Genomic DNA, 22637 nt, shown 5'->3' with positions numbered 1-22637 from the left:
CTCTCTTGTGGAGATCTATTCGATGTAATCTTGTTTATGCGGTGTGTTTGTTGAGACCAATGAATTGTGGGTTTATGATCAAGTCTATCTATGAACAATATTTGAATCTTCTCTGAATTCTTTTATGTATGATTGGTTATCTTTGCAAGTCTCTTCGAATTATCAGTTTGGTTTGGCCTACTAGATTGATCTTTCTTGCAATGGGAGAAGTGCTTAGCTTTGGGTTCAATCTTGCGGTGTCCTTTCCCAGTGACAGTAGGGACAGCAAGGCACGTATTATATTGCTGCCATCGAGGATAACAAGATGGGGTTTTCATCATATTGCATGAGTTTATCCCTCTACATCATGTCATATTGCTTAAGGCATTACTCTGTTTTCATTAACTTAATACTCTAGATGCATGCTGGATAGCGGTCGATGAGTGGAGTAATAGTAGTAGATGCAGGCAGGAGTCGGTCTACTTGTCTCGGACGTGATGCCTATATACATGATCATACCTAGATATTCTCACAACTATGCTCAATTCTGTCAATTGCTCAACAGTAATTTGTTCACCCACCGTAGAATACTTATGCTCTTGAGTGAAGCCACTAGTGAAACCTATGGCCCCCGGGTCTATCTTCATCATATTAATCTTCCAATACTTATTTATTTCCTTTGCTTTCTACTTTGCTTTTATTTTACTTTGCATCTTTATCATAAAAATACCAAAAATATTATGTTCTCATATCTATCAGGTCATGTAGGGATTGACAACCCCTTATCGCGTTGGTTGCTAGGATTTATTTGTTTTGTGCAGGTACGAGGGACTCACGCGTAGCCTCCTACTTGATTGATACCTAGGTTCTCAAAAACTGAGGGAAATACTTACGCTACTTTGCTGCATCATCCCTTACTCCTCGGGGAAAACCAACGCAGTGCTCAAGAGGTAGCAATGGATATGTGTGTGTTAGAGAGAGAGAGGGAGAGGGGGAGAGAGAGGGAGGAAGAGGGTATGTGTGTGTGAGAATTTGATGGTAAAAAGGTCATCAATGTCACTTAATATGTATGAGAATATTAAATGTAATATTAACATAATTGATATTGAACTCTTAAATTTAATGTGGCCTCGTTGCAACGCACGAGTGTTCTTCTAGTGAATCTTGTATTTGACAGTACCAAAAGTGGAATGGTTTGCTCTTTATCATACTAACCTATCTCACAAAGTCCCGTTAAGTTTTGTGTGATTGAAGTTTTCAAGTTTTGGGTGAGATGTCGATATAAGGAGAATAAGGAGTGACAATACCCTAAGCTTGGGGATTCCCAAGGCACCCCAAGTTAATATCCAAGGAAGATCCAAGCAACTAAGCTTGGGGATGCCCCGGAAGGCATCCCCTCTTTCGTCTCCAACATTATCGGTAACCTCACTTGGAGCTATGTTTTCATTCGTCACATGATATGAATTTTGCTTGGAGTGTCAATTTATTTTGTTAGGATTTGCTTGATTTTATTTAGAATAATATTTTTCATATTTATTTTCAATAAAAATATCAATTATAGCCTTTTCCATGCTTATTTTGCAAGTTTACATGTTGCTATTTGAAAACAGAAAGTTTACCGCTGTTGCAAAAATTCCCTGGAAAAGTCAAAATGTGATAAAATGTTGAAACATTTTGAAAAATGATCTCTGATAAATTTTTTGTAGTTTGGTAAATTTTCATAACTTTTGGAGTTAGGGAAGTATTGATACTCTTGCATTCTTTACAGACTGTACTGTTCTGGCAGATTGCTGTTATGTTTGCATTGTTTGCATATGTTTGCTTGTTTAATGATCTTATTTGATGATAGGAGTATTAAATATGCAGAGGAATTTAGTATGCAATGTTGAATAATATTTTTAGTGATTTTCTACAGTAGGGAATGATAAGGTTTTTGCATTGGTTTATACTAACTTATCTCACGAGTTCTTGTTGAGTTTTGTGTGAATGAAGCTTTTGAGATTTAGGTAAACAGTGATATACAAGGAATTGAGGAGACACAAAAGCTCAAGATTGGGGATGCCCAAGGCATCCCAAGATAATATTCAAGAAGTCTCAAGCATCTAAGCTTGGGGATGCCCCGGTAGGCATCCCACCTTTGTTCTTCGACAATTATCGGTTAGTATCGGTTGAGCCTAAGTTTTTGCTTCTTCACATGATGCGAGCTATCCTTGGATTGTCATTTTATTTTGTTTTGGTTTCTTTTTTAATAAAATACTTAGATCTGAAAGTTTTTAAGTAAAATAGAGTCCTCAAATAGTTGCCGGGGAGGCTAAGTAAGTAGCATTCACATCCCGTCAACGAAGCTCTTTTCTATGTCATTTACTCTTGTGCTTCACTTATATCCTATGAGTAAATTGTTGAATAAATTTAATGTCATGAAGTTGGAATCATATCATGCCTAGTGGTAGCTTCACATTGGGTTTAGAATGTGAAATCTTTTGAGGCTTGACAATCACAATATTGGTCATACAAGCAATTCACGAATAATTAGTGTAAGGAAGAGAACTTTCACATGCAAATACACTATCATGGAAATCTTTTGTGATTGTGAACCCCCATCAAAATATTATATGCCAAAATTGTTGACGTTGGACAAGGAAGACAATGTAATGGTTTGTGTTTGTTCATATTCACATATAAGTTATATTGTCATAGATCCCTCAACATGTGGCGCTTGCACCCCATCTTTGCTAGCCAAAAATTCCGCACCAAGTAGAGATACTACTTGTGCATCCAAAAACCCTTAAACCCAAATCTTATTTTTAAGAGTCCACCATACCTACCTAAGGATTGAGCAAGATCCTTCAAGTAAGTTGTCATCGGTGCAATAAGGCAATAAAAATTGCTTCTAGAAGTGTAAGATCATTCAGTGTAAGAGAAAATTGAGCGTTGTATGAACTTGTGATGCTAAAGCAATAAAAGCGAAAGACTGCATAATAAAGGTTGCTATCACAAGGGCAATATAATGTGACTTTCTTTTGCACTAAGGGATTGAGCATACAAACAAATAAGCGCATGGCAACCTCTTCTTCCCTCTGCGAAGGGCCTATATTTTACTTTTCAGTATTTACTTTTATGCAAAGAGTCAAAGTATTCCTCTCTATTCCTTTTTTTCTCTTTTGGTAGCATCATGTGGTGAGGAAAGATCTAGGAACATATGTCCAGTTGAATATGAGTAGCATGAGTTATTATTGTTGACATCACCCTTGAGGTGAATACGTTGGGAGGCGAAATTATAAGCCCCTATCTTTCTATGTGTCCGGTTGAAACATTTTTCTCATGTGTACAAGGTGAGTGTTAGCAATCATAGAAGACTATATGATGGTTGAGAATGTGGAGCTCTTACTTAAACTCCATTGAATAAGTTGAATAGCAATTGCTTGGTGACTAAGAACATAGGTTGTTGAGTTTCAAGAGAATTCATTGTTTGAACCTTACATGTCAATTGGTTGCCACTATAACATGAGAACATTTATGAGAAAAAATGTTGTTATGATGCTAGGAAAAGTGTTTGAAATTATCATTGATCAAACTTATGCAAATTTGCTAGCATTCACACTTCATAAATTATTTCTTTTATCATTTACCTACTTGAGGACGAGTAGGAATTAAGCTTGGGGATGCTGATACGTCTCCAACGTATCTATAATTTATGAAGTATTCATGCCAATATATTATCATTCTTGGATGTTTTACAATAATTTTGTAGCAACTTTATATCATTTTTTGGGACTAACCTATTGACCCAGTGCCCAGTGCCAGTTGATGTTTTTTGCTTGTTTTTTACATCGCAGAAAATCAATATTAAACGGAGTCCAAACACCATGAAACTTTTTGTGGATTTTTTATGGGTCAGAAGACTCCCGATGGGCCAGAGCAGCACCTGGGGGGTGCCCCGAGGGGGGCACAACCCACCAGGGTGCGCCAGAGGTTGTGCCCACCTCGGTGGCCTCCCGTACCCCTTCTTTGCACTATAAATTCCCAAATATTTTGAAACCCCTCGGGGTTAACCTAGATCAAAAGTTCCACCACCGCAAGGCTCCGTAGCCACCAAAAACCAATCTAGATCCGTTCCGGCACCCTGCCAGAGGGGGGGATCATCTCCGGTGGCCATCTTCATCATCTCGGCGGCCACCACAATGAGGAGGGAGTAGTCCACCCTTGGGGCTAAGGGTTTGTACCAGTAGCTATGTGTTTAATCTCTCTGTCTCGTGATCTATATCATGGGCTTTGTTAATATAGTCGGATCATATGATGTTTCTCCCCTCTATACTCTCATTGTGATGAATTGAATCTTTACCCTTTGAAGTTTTTGCTTGTCGGATTGAATATTCAGAGATGAGAACACATGATATATGTCTTGCGGTATGAATACTTGAGGTGACAATTGGGGTATCTTATTGATTCACTTGATATATGTTATGGCATTCAACTCGCGGATTCCCATGGCGATATTGGGGTAATCTATGCATAGGGGTTGATGCACGTTTTTCTCCGACGGAAACTCAAGGGTCTCTTTATAGTTCTTTGTGTGGATTGAGTATTATGTATATGAATATGCTTTGGTGTTATTCTAGTACGAACTCTAGGATAGATCAAACAGAAACAATAGCTTTGTGTTATTTTAGTACGAACTCTTGAATAGATCGATCGGAAAGAATAGCTTTGAGGTGGCTTCGCACCCTACAAACAATTCCTACATTTTGTTCTCCGCTAATAGGAACTTGGGAGTGATTCTTTGTTGTACTTTGAGGGATAATCATATGATCCAACTATGTTAGCATTGTTGAGAGATTGCACTAGCGAAAGTACGGACCCTAGGCCTTGTTTTTAAGCATTGCAATACCGTTTTTGTGCCCGTTTACTATTTGCTACCTTGCTGTTTTTATTTATTCAGATTATAAAAATACATTTCTACCATCTGTATTACACTTATACCACCGTCTCTTCGCCGAACTAGTGCACCTATACAATTTTCCATTGTATTGGGTGTGTTGGGGACATAAGAGATTTCTTGTATTTTTTGCAGGGACGTTTGAGAGAGACCATCTTCATCCTACACCTCTCATGGATTGATAAACCTTAGGTCATCCACTTGAGGGAAAATTGCTACTCTCCTACAAAACTCTGCGCTTGGAGGCCCAACACGTGTCTACAAGAATAAAGTTGTGTAGTAGACATTAGGAGGCGCCCAAAAGAGGGAAGGTGATCCTCCAGGAAAGTTCGGACTCAGATGTCGAATTGGTCCCTAAAAAGCCTCCCAGGGCAAAGCCCCTGGCCGAATCGTAAGTATTGAGATACTCACTGCTTACCTTCGGCCTTCCTATTTCCATTATGTAAGATTTTTTTTTGCTATGTGACTTTCAGCGCTCCCCGCGAGCACCCGCAAACTCCGTTGTTGGAGGGGAACTCTTTTCCACCCGAGATGGCAGAGAGCGAGATGCCGCCACGAGCCCCTTGCCTATTACCATGGATGACACCGAGGTGTTATCCCGAAGGACCTCTCCTGGCCGAGAGGGGGAAGACGAGGCTGTTGAGAAGGCGCCCAAGGTTAATATGTACCTCGGTCGCCGAAGACATAGGGGAGGCGACCCTATGACTACCGACAGTGGGGACCCCCAACAGTCTGGGCCCCAGCCGGACAACATTGCGGAGACCAACATGGCTCCGGGATCGGGTGAGCAGCCCCCTTCGAAGAAGGGGGAGGAGCATCAGCTCCACCGCCGACCTCCACTAATCCGGAGGCGCCGAACGCTCTAGAGGAAGCACTGCAATGTGCTTCCATCATGGAGGAGCACCGCACCTTGATGGGTGCGGTGGTGGAGAAGGTTTAGTCTGTAAAAAACGGACTGAACAAAGCCTTCACCAGCCTACTAACAGGCTTTGAGGTATGTGACGTAGTGTCCTAAACATTTTTGTTTCATATAGAGCAATATACCTGTGTATAGACAGTAGCCCCTGAGGCTCTGTCCAGTTTGAAAAAAACCGGACAGAGGATCCACATAGTATCCGGGAGAGTTTAACGTACTACTCTATTGTTACAACAGGCTTCCCTGTTGGCGGTGACCGCCCAGGCCGCAGAAGTTTCCGAACTCAATCGAAAGCTTCAAGTGGCCGATGAAGAAATTGATCGCATCAATAAGCGGTTCGACGACACGCAAGGTATGCAGATAATGTGTAAAGAGTAATTTATTGTTATATCAGAAGTGATACACGTGTGTAGAGGTTAACTCATGATATGATTTTGGTTATAATCATAGTGAGTGTGAATGAGGTCGAGACCCTCAGAGGCGCCCTCGCCCAAGCCCAAAAAGAGGCGGAGGCTAATAAGGCAGGCGCTGATAAGGCGGCTGCAGAACTGTCGAACAAGCAGGCTGCCCGCCGCCAACACGAAGCTCGGGTGGCCGAAGTCGACCAGGAGCTAAAAGATGCCATCGGCAAATGCGAAGCTCTGGAGGAGAAGACTTCGGCCCAGTCAGCCGACCTCGCCATGGCTCTCCAAGATGCCAAGGAGGCGCGGACCGAGTCCCAAGGTGCTCGCGAAGAGATCCATCAGGTGAAGCAGATAACGGCTGGTAAGTCCTTTCTTTTGCAGAGTATCTTTGGAGGTCAGAAGTATGCGTTGCTCACCCAAGTGTGGAGTTCTCCAGGCCCATTTGCGAATCTTTCGAAGAGTGCCGCCGACGCCGCACAGTTCTTCCGATTCCAGGAAGGGAACTCGACCGAGAAGCTATTCTGGTTGTAGTTTCTCGTGCCTCAACACCCGACGCCGCTAAACGACCAGCTGAAGCAGCTGACGGAGCTGCATAGGATAGCGGGTTTGGCCATGAAGGACTTAATAGTCTAGCTCTGGCCAGCCAAGCCGATCCCTAGCAGCTACTTTGGTATGGCAAAGTGGCTGGTTGACGCGCGACCTCGGATTGATGTTGTGAAGCACTCGACCTACATAGAAGGTGCCCAGATGGTCTTCACCCGCATCAAGATGCAATGGGCAAAAACGTAGGCCACAAAAGTGGCAACCGCAGGCCCGCCCGAAGGCAAGGATCATCGGAAGACGGAGAGGTACTTCTATGACGTCCTAGAAGGGGCCCGAATGATAGAGGGCCAATGTTCTAAGGATGTGTTATTTGATTAGATGTGTTCGGGTTGTAAAAACTATGTTTGTGAACCCAGGCTTGTAATATAGCTATGTTTGTGCCTTTTATTTTCAAGTGATTTTTCCTCATGTGCGGCCGTTTATTTCTAAAAGTTGCCAGTCGTCGGCTTCAGCCCCCACATAGATGTTAAGGGGGTGTTCGGCATAACGCGTGACTGCACTTTATCCAACGTCTTGGTCCGTAAAGGAGGCATCCGCGAGGTGAATCAGGCAATAAGACTATGCATCTTTATTGCTTTCACTTAGCCATAGGAGTTTGACTGTGGAGCTAAGTACTAGCCCCTGGTGCGTGTGCGACTATCCGAACTATGGTGCTGGTTCCACATGGCTGGGCGAAGACCAGCCCTTCATATAATAGGGGGTGAATCGCGAATGATTTTAGTATAAGACTAAGTCACTGAATCGCCGGCCAGCTCTTGATTTATCATGACAGTCAATTTTCGGCTTTCTCTACTGAGGTATTTGACCGGACGAACTAGAAACACAATCGCAGTAGTTCTCCCTTTACTACCTTTGCCGAACGAGCGGAACATAAGGTGGTAAGCACAGGAGTCGGGCAACCCAACTGTAGACCAAAGACATGATTCGGAGCCGATGCATATAATGCAATATCAGGGACGCCGAAGAGTACCCCATAGGAGTTCGTACTTGAAAATTTGCCGGGACGGATACAGCCCCCCGCGTTGAAAGCCGGACTAAAGCACGTATGTAGGGAGGGAACACAGATGATAATGTAAAATAGATGAGTACCAAACAAAAGTGGTGATCAACTACTTCCTTTATACCCTGATTAATACGTTGAGATGTGTCATTACAGATAATGCCCGAAGGCCAAGGCCATTTTACATGCCGAAAGTTTACACAAGGGAAAGGTTTATACAGGGCTTTTTGAGAAAATAGTGGCTTGAAGATCCTAATGGTGCCCTGCTACACCTCTACGCCATTTCTCCTTGATTAGAAATCCTTTGAGAGGAGGAGCCGGTGGTCGTCTACAAGAGAGGGGGACCTGGAAAGGAGCCCATGTACAACCGTAGAGTAGGTAGGTTTTTAATGAACCTGTGGTAAAAAGAAAAAGGAAAGGAAAAGAGAAAAGATGTTAAGGTCCGAATAGGGCAATCCATACTATGGACCTTTTCTGCAGTATGCCTCCGGCGCTGCCAAAGGTATTTTAAGTGTGTAATTATGCATGCGCGGTACGTATGCCACAACCTGATGGGGCGGTCGGCGGAGGCTAAACTGCTATTGAAGCTCCCGATCCGCCAAGCTATCGTGCTGCAATGTGGATCGGACTCGCTTAGTGGTATCATGGGTCTTGATGACCGATGAGCTGTTCGGCTTGATGAGGTCGTTCTGTTCCTCGACCGCTAGGGCCGCGGTGTGCTCCTCAATACGGAGGGAGCGCTCCATATTTCCATAGAGTGTGATGACGCCACGCGGTGCGGGCATTTTGAGCTTTAAATAAGCGTAGTGTGGGACTGCATTAAAGTGTGCAAAAGCATTTCGTCCAACAGTGCGTGATAACCACTACGGAAAGGAACGATGTCGAAGATCAATTCTTCACTTTGAAAGTTGTCTGGAGAGCCGAATACTACTTGCAGTGTTAAGGAGCCCGTGCAGCGGGCTTCCACACCGGGTACTCCTTTAAAGATAGTGTTACTAGGCTTGATTCTTGATGGGTCGATACTATTGAAAATATGCCCTAGAGGCAATACTAAAACAGTTATTATTATATTTCCTTGTTCATGATAATTGTCTATTGTTCATGCTATAATTGTATTGACTGGAAACTGTAATACATGTGTGAATACATAGACCACAACATGTCCCTAGTGAGCCTCTAGTTGACTAGTTCATTGATCAATAGATGGTTGTGGTTTCCTGACCATGGACATTTGATGACATTGATAACAGGATCACATCATTAGGAGAATGATGTGATGGACAAGACCCAATCCTAAGCATAGCAGAAAATCATGTAGTTCATTTGCAAGAGCTTTTCTAATGTCACGTATCATTTCCTTAGACCATGAGATTGTGCAACTCCCGGATACCGTAGGAATACTTTGGGTGTATCAAACGTCACAACGTAACTGGGCGACTATAAAGGTGCACTACAGGTATCTCCAAAAGTGTCTGTTGGGTTGGCATGAATCGAGACTGGGATTTGTCACTCCGTATGACGGAGAGGTATCTCTGGCCCCACTCGGTAATGCATCATCATAATGAGCTCAATGTGACTAAGGAGTTAGCCATGGGATCATGCGTTACGGAACAAGTAAAGAGACTTGTCGGTAACGAGATTGAACAAGGTATGGGGATACCGACGATCGAATCTCGGGCAAGTAACATGCCGATGGACAAAGGGAATTGTATACAGGATTGATTGAATCCCCGACATTATGGTTCATCCGATGAGATCATCATGGAATATGTGGGAGCCAATATGGGTATCCAGATCCCGCTATTGGTTATTGGCCGGAGAGGTGTCTCGGTCATGTCTGCATGGTTCCTGAACCCGTAGGGTCTACACACTTATGGTTCGGTGACGCTAGAGTTGTAATGGGAATAGTATGTGGTTACTAAGGGTTGTTCGGAGTCCCAGATGAGATCCTAGACATGACGAGGAACTCCGGAATGGTCCGGAGGTGAAGATTGATATATTGGACGAAGGGTATTGGAGTCCAGAATTATTCTGGGAGTATCGGGTGACGACGAGCGTGACCGAAAGGAGTTTCAGAGGCCCCGACAAGCGTTGGGGGCCTTATGGGCCAAGGGGAGGGGGCACACCAGCCCACTAAGGGGTTGTGTGCCCCTCCCACTCCATCTCACGTAACCTGGAGAGGTGGGGGCGCCTCCCCTAGGGCAGCCTCCCCTCCCGGCTTGGGAGGCAAGTTTCCTAGGGGTGGGGGCGCCCAAACCCATCTAGGGTTTCCCCTATGGCCGCCGCCCCTCCCCTAGGGAAACCCTAGGGCGCATCCTCCTCCCCCCTTCCCCCTATATATAGTGAGGGAGAGAGAGGGCAGCCGCACCCCCTTCCCCTGGCGTAGCCCCTCCCTCCTCCTACACCTCCTCCTCCGTAGTGCTTAGCGAAGCTCTGTCGGAGAACCACGAGCTCTACCACCACCACGCTGTCGTGCTGCCGGAGCTCTTCCCCAAATTCTCCTCCCCCCTTGCTGGATCAAGAAGGAGGAGACGTCTCCGGGCTGTACGTGTGTTGAACGTGGAGGCGCCGTCTGTTCGGCGCTTGGATCGGATCTTCCGTGATTTGAATCGCCACGAGTACGACTCCATCAACCGCGTTCTTGTAACGCTTCCGTTAGCGATCTTCAAGGGTATGAAGATGCACTCCCTCTCTCTCGTTGCTAGCATCTCCTAGATTGTTCTTGGTGACACGTAGGATTTTTTTTGAATTATTACTACGTTCCCCAACAGTGGCATCATGAGCAAGGTCTATGCGAAGATTCTTTGCATGAGTGGAACACAAGTAGTTGTGGGCGATGATTTGTTCAATGTGCTTACCATTACTAGTCTTATCTAGATTCGGAGGCATTGTGAAGCGGCCCGGACCGGCCTTACACGTACGCTTACGTGAGACAGGTTCCACCGACTGACATGCACTTGATGCATAAGGTGGCTAGCGGGTGTCTGTCTCTCCCACTTTAGTCGTATCGGATTCAATGAAGAGGGTCCTTATGAAGGGTAAATAGAAATTGGCAAATCACCGTTGTGGCTTTTGCGTAGGTAAAAAATATTCTTGCTAGAAACCCATAGCAGCCACGTAAAACATGCAACAACAATTAGAGGACGTCTAACTTGTTTTTGCAGGGTATGCTATGTGATGTGATATGGCCAAAAGGATGTGATGAATTATATATGTGACGTATGAGATTGATCATGTTCTTGTAATAGGAATCATGACTTGCCTGTCGATGAGTATGACAACCGGCAGGAGCCATAGTAGTTGTCTTAATTTATTGTATGACCTGCGAGTCAATATAAACGCCATGTAGTTACTTTACTTTATTGCTAACCGTTAGCCATAGTAGTAGGAGTAATAGTTGGCAAGACAACTTCATGAAGACACGATGATGGAGAACATGGTGTCATGCCGGTGACGATGGTGATCATGTCGCGCCTCGAAGATGAAGATCAAAGGTGCAAGATGATATTGGCCATATCATGTCACTTTATGATTTGCATGTGATGTTTATCATGTTTATATCTTATTTGCTTAGAACAACAGTAGCATAAATAAGATGATCCCTCACTAAAATTTCAAGAAATGTGTTCACCTAAGTGTGCATCATTGCGAAGGTTCGTTGTTTCGAAGCACCACGTGATGATCGGGTGTGGTAGATTCTAACATTCGCATACAACGGGTGTAAGCCAGATTTAGACACGTGAAACACTTAGGTTGACTTGACGAGCCTAGCATGTACATACATGGCCTCGGAACACGAGAGACCAAAAGTTCGAACATGAGTCATATAGTAGATGTGATCAACACAGAGATGTTCACCATTGATGATTAGTCCGTCTCACGTGATGATCGGACACGGCCTAGTCGATTTGGATCATGTATCACTTAGATGACTAGAGGGATGTCTATATGAGTGGGATTTCATTAAATAATTTGATTAGATGAACTTAATTATCAGGACGGCGGTCAAAATTGTCCTTAGAGGAATAAGGAAATGTTTCTCGGTTTTGGAGGTGATAAAGAGTTCAGCGTAAAGGGTTACGTCAATGCAAGCTTTAGCACCTATCCGGATGACTCTGAGTAGCAAGCCAGATACGTATAGTGGAGCAACCATTTGGAATAGCTCCAAGTGGAGCATGGAAGTAGCATCTACAATATGACCTAGAGATTTGCGAAGTACATACAGATCTGGATGTTGCAGACCCATTGACTAAACCTCTTCCACGAGCAAAACATGATCAACACCAGAACTCTATGGATGTTCGATTCATCATAATGTAACTAGATTATTGACTCTAGTGCAAGTGGGAGACGGTTGGAAATATGCCCTAGAGGCAATAATAAAATACTTATTATTATATTTCCTTGTTCATGATAATTTTTTATTGTTCATACTATAATTGTATTGACCGGAAACCATAATACATGTGTGAATACATAGACCGCAACATGTCCCTAGTGAGCCTCTAGTTGACTAGTTCGTTGATCAATAGATGGTTGTGGTTTCCTGAACATGGACATTGGATGTCGTTGATAACGGGATCACATCATTAGGAGAATGATGTGATGGACAAAACCCAATCCTAAGCATAGCACAAGATCATGTAGTTCGTTTGTTAGAGCTATTCTAATGTCAAATATCATTTCCTTAGACCATGAGATTGTGCAACTCCCGGATACCGTAGGAATGCTTTGGGTGTATCAAACGTCACAACGTAACTGGGTGACTATAAAGGTGCACTACAGGTATCTCTAAAAGTGTCTGTTGGGTTGGCACGAATCGAGACTGGGATTTGTCACTCCGTATGACGGAGAGGTATCTCTGGGCCCACTCGGTAATGCATCATCATAATGAGCTCAATGTGACTAAGGAGTTAGCCACGGGATCATGCGTTATGGAACGAGTAAAGAGACTTGCCGGTAATGAGATTGAACGAGGTATGGGGATACCGACGATCGAATCTCGGGCAAGTAACATACCGATGGACAAATGGAATTGTATACGGGATTGATTGAATCCCCGACATCATGGTTCATCCGATGAGATCCTCGTGGAACATGTGGGAGCCAATATGGGTATCCAGATCCTGCTATTGGTTATTGGCCCGAGAGGTGTCTCGGTCATGTATGCATGGTTCCCGAACCCGTAGGGTCTACACACTTAAGGTTCAGTGACGCTAGAGTTGTAATGGGAATAGTATGTGGTTACCGAAGGTTGTTCAGAGTCCCGGATGAGATCCTAGACATGACGAAGAACTTCGGAATGGTCCGAAATTGTTCTGGGAGTACTGGGTGACGACCAGCGTGACCGAAAGGAGTTTCGGAGGCCCCGACAAGCATTGGGGGGCCTTATGGGCCAAGGGGAGGGGGCACACCAGCCCACTAAGGGGCTGTGCACCCCTCCCACTCCATCTCACGTAACCTAGAGAGGTGGGGCGCCTCCTATAGGGCAGCCGCCCCTCCCGACTTGGGGGGCAAGTTTCCTAGGGGTGGGGGCGCCCAAACCCATCTAGGGTTTCCCCTGTGACCGCCGCCCCTCCCCTAGGGAAACCCTAGGGCGCATCCTCCTCCCCCCTTCCCCCTATATATAGTGAGCGAGAGAGAGGGCAGCCGCACCCCCCTTCCCCTGGCGCAGCCCCTCCCTCCTCCTACACCTCCTCCTCCGTAGTGCTTAGCGAAGCTCTGTCGGAGAACCACGAGCTCTACCACCACCACGCTGTCGTGCTGCCGGAGCTCTTCCGCAAATTCTCCTCCCCCCTTGCTGGATCAAGAAGGAGGAGACGTCTCCGGGCTGTACGTGTGTTGAACGTGGAGGCGCCGTCTGTTCGGCGCTTGGATCGGATCTTCCGTGATTTGAATCGCCACGAGTACGACTCCATCAACCGCGTTCTTGTAACGCTTCCGTTAGCGATCTTCAAGGGTATGAAGATGCATTCCCTCTCTCTCGTTGCTAGCATCTCCTAGATTGATCTTGGTGACATGTAGGAATTTTTTTGAATTATTACTACGTTCCCCAACAGATACCCATTTTACGGACAGTGTCTTGATAGATCAAGTTGAGACTGCTGCCGCCGTCCATAAGGACTCTAGTGAGATGGTATCCGTCGATGATGGGATCGAGGACTAGGGCCGCTGAACCTCCATGACGGATACTGGTGTGGTGGTCCCTATGATCAAAGGTGATCGGACAAGCCGACCACGGGTTGAATTTTGGGGCGACAGGCTCTACGGCATAGACGTCCCTTGATGCGTGTTTGCGCTCCCTCTTGGGGATGTGGGTGACATATATCATGTTCACCGTTTTCACATCGGGGGGACTTCTTTTGTCCCCCTGTGTTCGGAGCGCGGGGCTCATCATTGTCCTTGCTTTGAGGTCCTTTCCCTTTATGTTCGGTATTTAATTTACCAGCCTGTTTAAAAACCCAGTTGTTTCTGTTGGTGTGGTTGGCAGGCTTGTCCGGGGTGCCATGAATCTGGCTAGGCCTATCCAGTATTTTATCCAAATTGGATGGACCATCCCTATTTCCTTTGAACGACTTCTTCCGTTGACCGAGTTTAGAGTTGCTGAATCCAGCGTTTACCGCCGTATCCTCAGTTTCTTCGTTGTTGTTCCGACGCTTATTTTGCCACGTCGTGGCCTTCCATTGCCATCCCTGGCCTCAGAGGTGCCGGGGGCGCTAGTACTGTTGCTTCTACGAGCCAACAGGCTATCTTCACCCGCACAGAAGCGGGTCATAAGTGCAGTGAGGGATGCCATAGTCTTCGACTTTTCCTGGACGAGGTGTCGGGTGAGCCATTCGTCACATACATTATGTTTAAATGCCGCTAAGGCTTCAGCGTCCGGACAGTCGATGATTTGGTTCTTTTTAATTAAGAACCGAGTCCAAAGTTTGCGGGCTGACTCTCCGGGTTGCTGGACTATGTGACTCTAAAAGTTGTCTCGAAAAGCATCCTCCAAGTCCTCCCATCTGCCAATGGAATTCTCTGGGAGGCTGTTCAACCAGTGTCGTGTTGGTCCTTTTAGCTTTAGGGGGAGGTATTTGATGGCATGGAGATCATCTCCGTGAGCCATGTGAATGTGGAGAATAAAATCTTCAATCCATACGGCGGGGTCTGTCGTGCCATCGTAAGGCTCGATGTTTACGGGTTTAAATCCTTTCGGAAACTGGTGTCGCATTACCTCATTGGTAAAGCACATGGGGTGTGCGGCGCCTCTATATCAGGCGACATCGCATTGGATCTCACATGACATCTGTGTTCGGGGCTACCCTCGGGTTTGGTTATGTTTGTCGTGCCAGGTATGATGGCTGTCATCTCGCGCTGGAGCGCGTCCTCTTGATTCGTAGATTGATCTTGTCTGGCCGACTCTATTGTATAGGTCCTGTCGTAAGTCCTACGTGTTGGGGAACGCATTAATTTCAAAAAGTTTCCTAAGCAGACGCAAGATCATGGTGATGCATAGCAACGAGAGGGGAGAGTGTTGTCTACGTACCGTCATAGACCGTAAGCGGAAGCGTTATGACAACGCGGTTGATGTAGTCGTACGTCTTCACGATCGACCGATCCTAGTAGCGAAAGTACGACACCTCCGCGATCTGCACACGTTCGGCTCGGTGACGTCCCATGAACTCACGATCCAGCAGAGTGTCGAGGGACAGCTTCGTCAGCACGACGGCGTGATGATGAAGCTACCTGCACAGGGCTTCGCCTAAGCACTACAATGATATGACCGAGGTGGATTATGGTGGATGGGGGCACTGCACACGGCTAAGAGATCAATGATCAACTTGTGTCTATGGGGTGCCCCCTGGCCACGTATATAAAGGATGGAGGGAGGAGGAGGCCGGCCCTCATAGGGCGCACCCAAAGTGTGGAGTCCTACTAGGACTCCCTAGTCCTAGTAGGATTCCACCTCCCACATGGAATAGGAAAAAGGGAAGGGAGAAGGAGAAGGAAGGAAGGGGCGCCCCCTTTCCCTAGTCCAATTCGAACCAGTCCATGGGGAAGGGGCGCGGCCACCCTTGAGGCCTTTCTCTCCTTTCCCGTATGGCCCATTAAGGCCCAATATGAATTCCCGAAACTCTTCGGAACTTCGAAAAATACCTGAATCACTCGGAACCTTTCTGATGTCCAATATATCGATCTTTACGTCTCGACCTTTTCAAGACTCCTCGTCATGTCCCCGATCTCATCCAGGACTCCGAACAACCTTCGGTACATCAAATCACATAACTCATAATACAAATCGTCATCTAACGTTAAGCGTGCAGACCCTACGGGTTCGAGAACTATGTAGACATGACCGAGACACATCTCCGGTCAATAACCAATAGCGGAACCTGGATGCTCATATTGGCTCCTACATATTCTACGAAGATCTTTATCGGTCAAACCGCATAACAACATACGTTGTTCCCTTTGTCATCGGTATGTTACTTGCCCGAGATTCGATCGTCGATATCACCATACCTAGTTCAATCTCGTTACCCGCAAGTCTCTTTACTCGTTTCGTAATGCATCATCCCGCAACTAACTTATTAGTCACATTGCTTGCAAGGCTTATACTGATGTGCATTGCCGAGAGGTCCTAGAGATACTTCTCCGACAATCGGAGTGACAAATCCTAATCTTGATCTATGCCAACTCAACAAACACCATCGGAGACACCTGTAGAGCATCTTTATAATCACCTAGTTACGTTGTGACGTTTTATAGCACACAAGGTGTTCCTATGGCATTCGGGAGTTGCATAATCTCATAGTCACAAGAACATGTATAAGTCATGAAGGAAGCAATAGCAAATAAACCAAACGATCAAGTTCTAGGCTAACGGAATGGGTCAAGTCAATCACATCATTCTATAATGATGTGATCCCGTTAATCAAATGACAACTCATGTCTATGGCTAGGAAACTTAACCATCTTTAATTCAACGAGCTAGTCAAGTAGAGGCATACTAGTGACACTCTGTTTGTCTATGTATTCACACATGTACTAAGTTTCCGGTTAATACAATTCTAGCATGAATAATAAACATTTATCATGATATAAGGAAATAAATAATAACTTTATTATTGCCTCTAGGGCATATTTCCTTCACTACGTGTAGCCTGGAGCCGCCATCTCTTTGCCTCTACGGCGGGGTGGCGCGGGCTGGTGTTCGGCATAATTAGCCGCTTTGTCCCGTCCATGTGGTGGTCGGTCCTATTGGTCAGCCTAATTGTATTTTGACGGTATTGGCTCAAGGGCCTCGTCATCAAATTGTGGCAGTAGCCTACGTTTTGGGTAACTCTTAGTCGGGCGCTCGAGGCCATATTATTCGGCAGCCAGGACCTTGGTCCATCTATCATTGAGTGTATCCTGTTCAGGGGTTCCTCTGGGACGATGAAATCTTCGTTGCTCAAGCTGACATCCTCTTCGGAGGCCGGTAAGTAGTTACTATCTTCCAAATCCTCATGATCGATAAGTTTGTCGGTGTTGACTTGTCCCTCTTCCCTCTCATCCTACTCGAACGCGGGCTCGACGGGGTGGTCGGGGTCTTCGGCATTGTCCGGAGTGTCATTATCTCCGGTGCCGGTGTTGCTTTCCCTTGCCCGACGCGTTTGTGAGCAGCGCCGCTGACGTCGCCGTTTTGGTGGTTCATCGACGGGTTTATCCTCATCTGGGTCTTGAGTGCCATCGTCATCCTTCTTCTCGGGTGTGTCCACCATGTATACAGCGTAGGTAGAAGTGGTAGTCCAGCGCCCAGTGATAGGTGGGTTTTGACCTGGTTCGGCTATGGCATTGTTGTCTATACCATCAATGTCTTCGGAAGCGTAGTCTAGCATGTCTATTAGATCCTCGACAGTGGCTATTAAGTGGATGGTGGTTGCGACGTAAAATTCCCTGCTCTCAGCCCCCAGTTTAGGTTGGGTGTAGTTCGGAGGTGATACTTCCGTGATGGCGAGAGATAGCATTGGGTCCAGTGTCTCGTTTAAGAGCGAAAACCGGACGGGCGTATGAGGATCTGCGGAGCTAGGTTCGGTAATAACCACTTGTCCAAGCCTGGTGGATGCAGACCTCGAGAGATTGGAGTTGATGTTCAGAGGCGATTCCGGCTTCCCAATGACATGAACAATCACGTTTGACTTCGGGTCTGCTGATGGCATGGTCGCCTCTGGGTGTCCGGCAGGAAACTCCGTAATGGGAGAGAGTCCGGCGGGGTTTATCCTCCCGTCTTTGGACTGAGTGGTCCGCTCTGGATCTAAGGCTAGGGCAGGCACGAGAGTCGATCCTTGAGCGTAACCTGATGATGGATCCGACGGGCCTCCCTCATGTGGTTGAAGAGCGGCGGCCGAGGCCGAGAACCCTTCGAAGACCAAGTCTCCTCGGATATCGGCGATGTAGTTCAAGCTTCCGAACATGATCTGGTGACCAGGGGCGTAGCTGTCGATCTGCTCGAGGTGACCAGTTGAGTTGGCACATAGAGCGAAGCCGCCAAATACGAAGAGTTGGCCAGGAAGAAAAGTCTCCCTGAAAACAACATCGTTACCGATGACAAGACGAGCCATCGATCCTTCTATCAATGACGCAATGAAACTCTCAATGAAAGCACCAATGTCGGTGTCAAAACCGGCAAATCTCGGGTAGGGGGTCCCGAACTGTGTGTCTGAGGATCGATAGTAACAAAGGATGATGGGGACACGATGTTTACCCAGGTTTGGGCCCTCTTAAGAGCATTACTAGTAGAGCCCTCAAACCCTCAAACCCCTAAAAATAACTGCTTTTTTACAGTTTTCGTCGAAAAAAAGTCGTAGACTAGAACCCCTTAACCCTCAAACCCTCAAATTTTTTTAAAGGTCCAACCCTCAAACCCTCTCCCAATCCTCAAAAGTAAGGGTTGGGGAGCAAAACCTACCCCAACCCTCATTTGGCGGTTATCCTCGCGCGGGAGGGAAAAATCCTCCCAACTCCCGCGCCCACGCCCGCGACCGCCGCTGCTAGTCGCCCCCGTCGCTGGCGGCCGCCCCGTCGACGTCCCGCGCGCAACGACAACGTCGTTCATGGGGAATATTCCATTATAAGGGTTGGGTTTGAGGGTTCTAATCTTTGCCCCTGTTTTTCAACCCGTAAAAGTGCACAAAAAGATCATTTTTGGACCCTTAAAACGCTAGTGAGGGTTTGAGGGTTCTACTAGTAATGCTCTAAATGAGGTAAAACCCTACGTCCTACTTGATTGCATTCAATGAGTGTAGGGGTTACAAGAGTTGCTCTACCTCGAGATCGTAATGGCTAAACCCTAACAGTCTATCCTATGAGAATTCTGATGATCTCTACGGACTAACCACTCCGATTTATATACACACCGGAGAGGCCTAGGGTTGTACAAAGTCGGTTTGTAAAGGAAGAAAATAACATATCCGGACACCAAACTTGCCTTCCACGCATATAGGAGTCCTACCCGAACACGGGGGAAAGTCTTCTGCTTTTATCTTCACGGCCCATCAGTCCGGCCCATATAAATAGTCCAGACACCCGAGGACCCCCTAATCCAGGACTCCCTCAGAGGGAGCTCACCAGAGCCCGACGCAGACGAACCGCCACGCGATACACTGTAACACCCCGTATGTGAATTACCCAATATGTATTCCAACTCTTGCCGTTTTCGCGTTAAGTTATTTTATTTTCTCGGGTTCGGGTTTTTGTCTCCGTGTGTTGTTGTCGTTGTCATGCATCTCATATCATGTCATCATGTGCATTGCATTTGCATACGTGTTCATCTCATGCATTCGAGCATTTTCCCCGTTGTCCGTTTTGCATTCCGGCGCTTCGTTCTCCTCCGGTGGTCATTTCTACCTTCTTCTCGTGTGTGGGGATTAAACATTTCCGGATTGGACCGAGACTTGCCAAGCGGCCTTGGTTTACTACCGGTAGACCGCCTGTCAAGTTTCGTACCATTTGGACTTCGTTTGATGCTCCTACGATTAACCGAGGGACCGAAAAGGCCTCGTGTGTGTTGCATCCCAACACCCCTCCAAGTTGGCCCAAAACCCACCAAAACTCTCTCCATCATCTAGAGCGTTCGATCATGATCGCGTGGCCGAAAACCGCACCTCATTTGGACTCTCCTAGCTCCCTCTACCTCTATATAAAGACCCCCTCCTCCAAATTCGCGGATCCCCTCTCCAAAACCCTAAAATAATCCTAGATCCGCCGCGAACCGGACGTGTCCGGCCCGCGCCGGACAGTGCCCGCTCCGCCCAAGCCATTCCCGCACCGACACGTGGCGCCCGCGCGCCCACTTCGCCGTCCCGCGCCGCCGGCCCGCCGGGGCCCAGGCGGGGCCCTCCCGGCCCGCGCGCCCGAGCCGCCGCACCATCCGCCACGTCGCCTCTCCTCTTCTGCGCCAGCCGCCGGCGGAAGACGCGCGACGCCGCCGCCAGCTTGCTTCGCCGCCGCCTGCCTTCACGTCGCGCGCCACCCGAGGCACCTCGCCGCCCATCGCCCCTCGCCGTTGCACTCGCCGCCGGCCACAGCGCCACCCGCGCCGGTCGCCGCACCCTCCGGCCTCCTCCACCCTCCTCCTCGCCGGCTGGATCCGCAACTCCGGCGTGGATTCCGACGAACCTCGTACGACGTGCACAAACCCTAGATCTGAGATCTAAGAGAGGTTGATTTTTTCCCTAAGTCCCTGAAATTTCCATGTTTCAAATGCCCCTGTTCATCATGTCGTAACTTTGCATCCGTAACTCCGTTTTGCGCATATAGCATATCAAAATGTTCGTCTCAGAGAGTAAATCATTTCATCTCATTGCATCATTTTCATTTGAGTTCATCTTGATGCCCGAAATTCTGTTAGAAGAGTGCTACTTGAGATAATTGTCAGATCTGCTGCTCCATTTAGATATTTGTCATTTTTGCCATGATTATTGTGTGCATGATATGCCCATGAGCTCTACATATATTTTGTTAAGGGTTTTGCCATATTTCCATAGGTGCAACCCATGTTTTTTTTATGTGTGTGGTGACTAGCACAAGCTTGCAAAGTGAGGCACTTGGTAATTCTGATTTCAGGGACTTAGCATTTCCACTAAGTCCTTGAGCTGTTTATCTCATATGCCATATGTTCATGTTGTTTCCTAGTGATCCATGCCTCTTTTGAGGATGATCAGTAAGGATGTTTTGTTAATCTTGTAGTGCTCTATCCATCCATGTCTTTGTTTGCAATTATGGCGCACCCTAGCTTGAGTCAATCGAGCTCTACTTTTGTCATTTCGTGAATCTGGGCAGATTGTCTACTTGTTAGCGATTTTGCCGATGATGTTGTAGTTGATCCGTGCATGCTATGTTGTTGTTCTTGCCATGTCTAGCTTGCACTTTGTGTATTCTTGATAGGTGTATGCTTAGATTTTCATGACTTGCTCTGTAGTGAGTGCATCGAGCTCGTAAACATGCCTACTTGATATCTGTTTCAGCATGCTCCAGTTTTCACTAAGTCTGAGAACTGATTATGTTTTTGCCATGTTCACATGCTTGCAATTGTATTTTCTGATCCCTTTTGGCTCAAGGTCACTAAGGGACTTTTGTTAAGCTCTTTGAGTAGCTACATTCCATGCTTTACTTTGCCATGTTCAGATCCTGTAGCATGTAGTTTTGTTGCTTCAAAGAGTGCTATCTGATCTGAAATTTCAGACAAGTGTTAATTTCACTAAGTCTGAGATCTGTTTACCATATGCATTTTTGCCATACTTGTTTGAACCTATTAATGGATGAATTGGCCGTAGCTCAGTGCTAGACTTTTGTTAATCTTCTTGAATGGATTCCAGCCATGTATTTTGATGCCATGTTTGGGTGCTGTAGCATGTTCATCTTGTTGCATTTAGATGACTACTTGCTGTAAATCACAGAACGTGATCATATTTGAATTGCTTGCCATTTCCAAACCGTAACTCCGATTCCGGTGATCTTTATATCGTTTTCAAGAGATTCCATCTCATCTTTCCAGTGGCACACTTGGATTCCAAAGTTGAGGCCAGGTTCATACATCCCTTGTCAAATCTTGCATATGCATCCCGCATTGCATCCCGCATAGCATATCATCCTTGCATCATATTGTTTGAGCTTTGCACGTGGTTGATTGTGTTCCGTTTGCTTGTTTGTCTTGTTTGGGTAGAGCCGGGAGACGAGTTCGCTAACGAGGAGCCCGTTGAGTTTGCTTTCAAGGATCCAGTCAACTCTGACAACTTTGCAGGCAAGATGATCATACCCTCGAAATCACTACTATCTTTGCTTTGCTAGATGCTCGCTCTTTTGCTATGCCTATGCTACGATGCCTACCACTTGCCTTCAAGCCTCCCAAATTGCCATGTCAAACCTCTAACCCACCATGTCCTAGCAAACCGTTGATTGGCTATGTTACCGCTTTGCTCAGCCCCTCTTATAGCGTTGCTAGTTGCAGGTGAAGATTGGAGGCCGTTCCTTGTTGGAACATTATTTACTTGTTGGGATATCATTATATTGCCATGTTATCTTAATGCATCTATATACTTGGTAAAGGGTGGAAGGCTCGGCCTCTCGCCTAGTGTTTTGTTCCACTCTTGCCGCCCTAGTTTCCGTCATATCGGTGTTATGTTCCCGGATTTTGCGTTCCTTACGCGGTTGGGTGATAATGGGAACCCCTTGATAGTTCGCCTTGATTAAAGCTTTTCCAGCAATGCCCAACCTTGGTTTTACCATTTTCCACCTAGCCTCTTTTTCCCTTGGGTTTCCGGAGCCCGAGGG

General features: G+C 46.4%; 1 protein-coding gene across 1 annotated transcript in view; it reads left to right on the top strand.

Moving 5' to 3' along the window:
* The first annotated feature begins 5807 nt into the window (after positions 1-5807).
* The window catches only part of LOC125546889 (ABC transporter B family member 4-like), a 48397-nt gene continuing 31567 nt past the window's right edge, over positions 5808-22637 (top strand). The window contains exons 1-3 of the mRNA XM_048710987.1: positions 5808-5849; positions 6069-6183; positions 6282-6577. Of these exons, the coding sequence (XP_048566944.1) occupies positions 5808-5849; positions 6069-6183; positions 6282-6577 (453 nt within the window). The remainder of the gene's footprint in view (positions 5850-6068; positions 6184-6281; positions 6578-22637) is intronic.

This window comes from Triticum urartu, chromosome 3 (genome assembly GCF_003073215.2).
Source record: "Triticum urartu cultivar G1812 chromosome 3, Tu2.1, whole genome shotgun sequence".
In the NCBI taxonomy this organism is placed as follows: Eukaryota; Viridiplantae; Streptophyta; class Magnoliopsida; order Poales; family Poaceae; genus Triticum; species Triticum urartu.
This window is presented reverse-complemented; position numbering and strand designations above follow the sequence as displayed.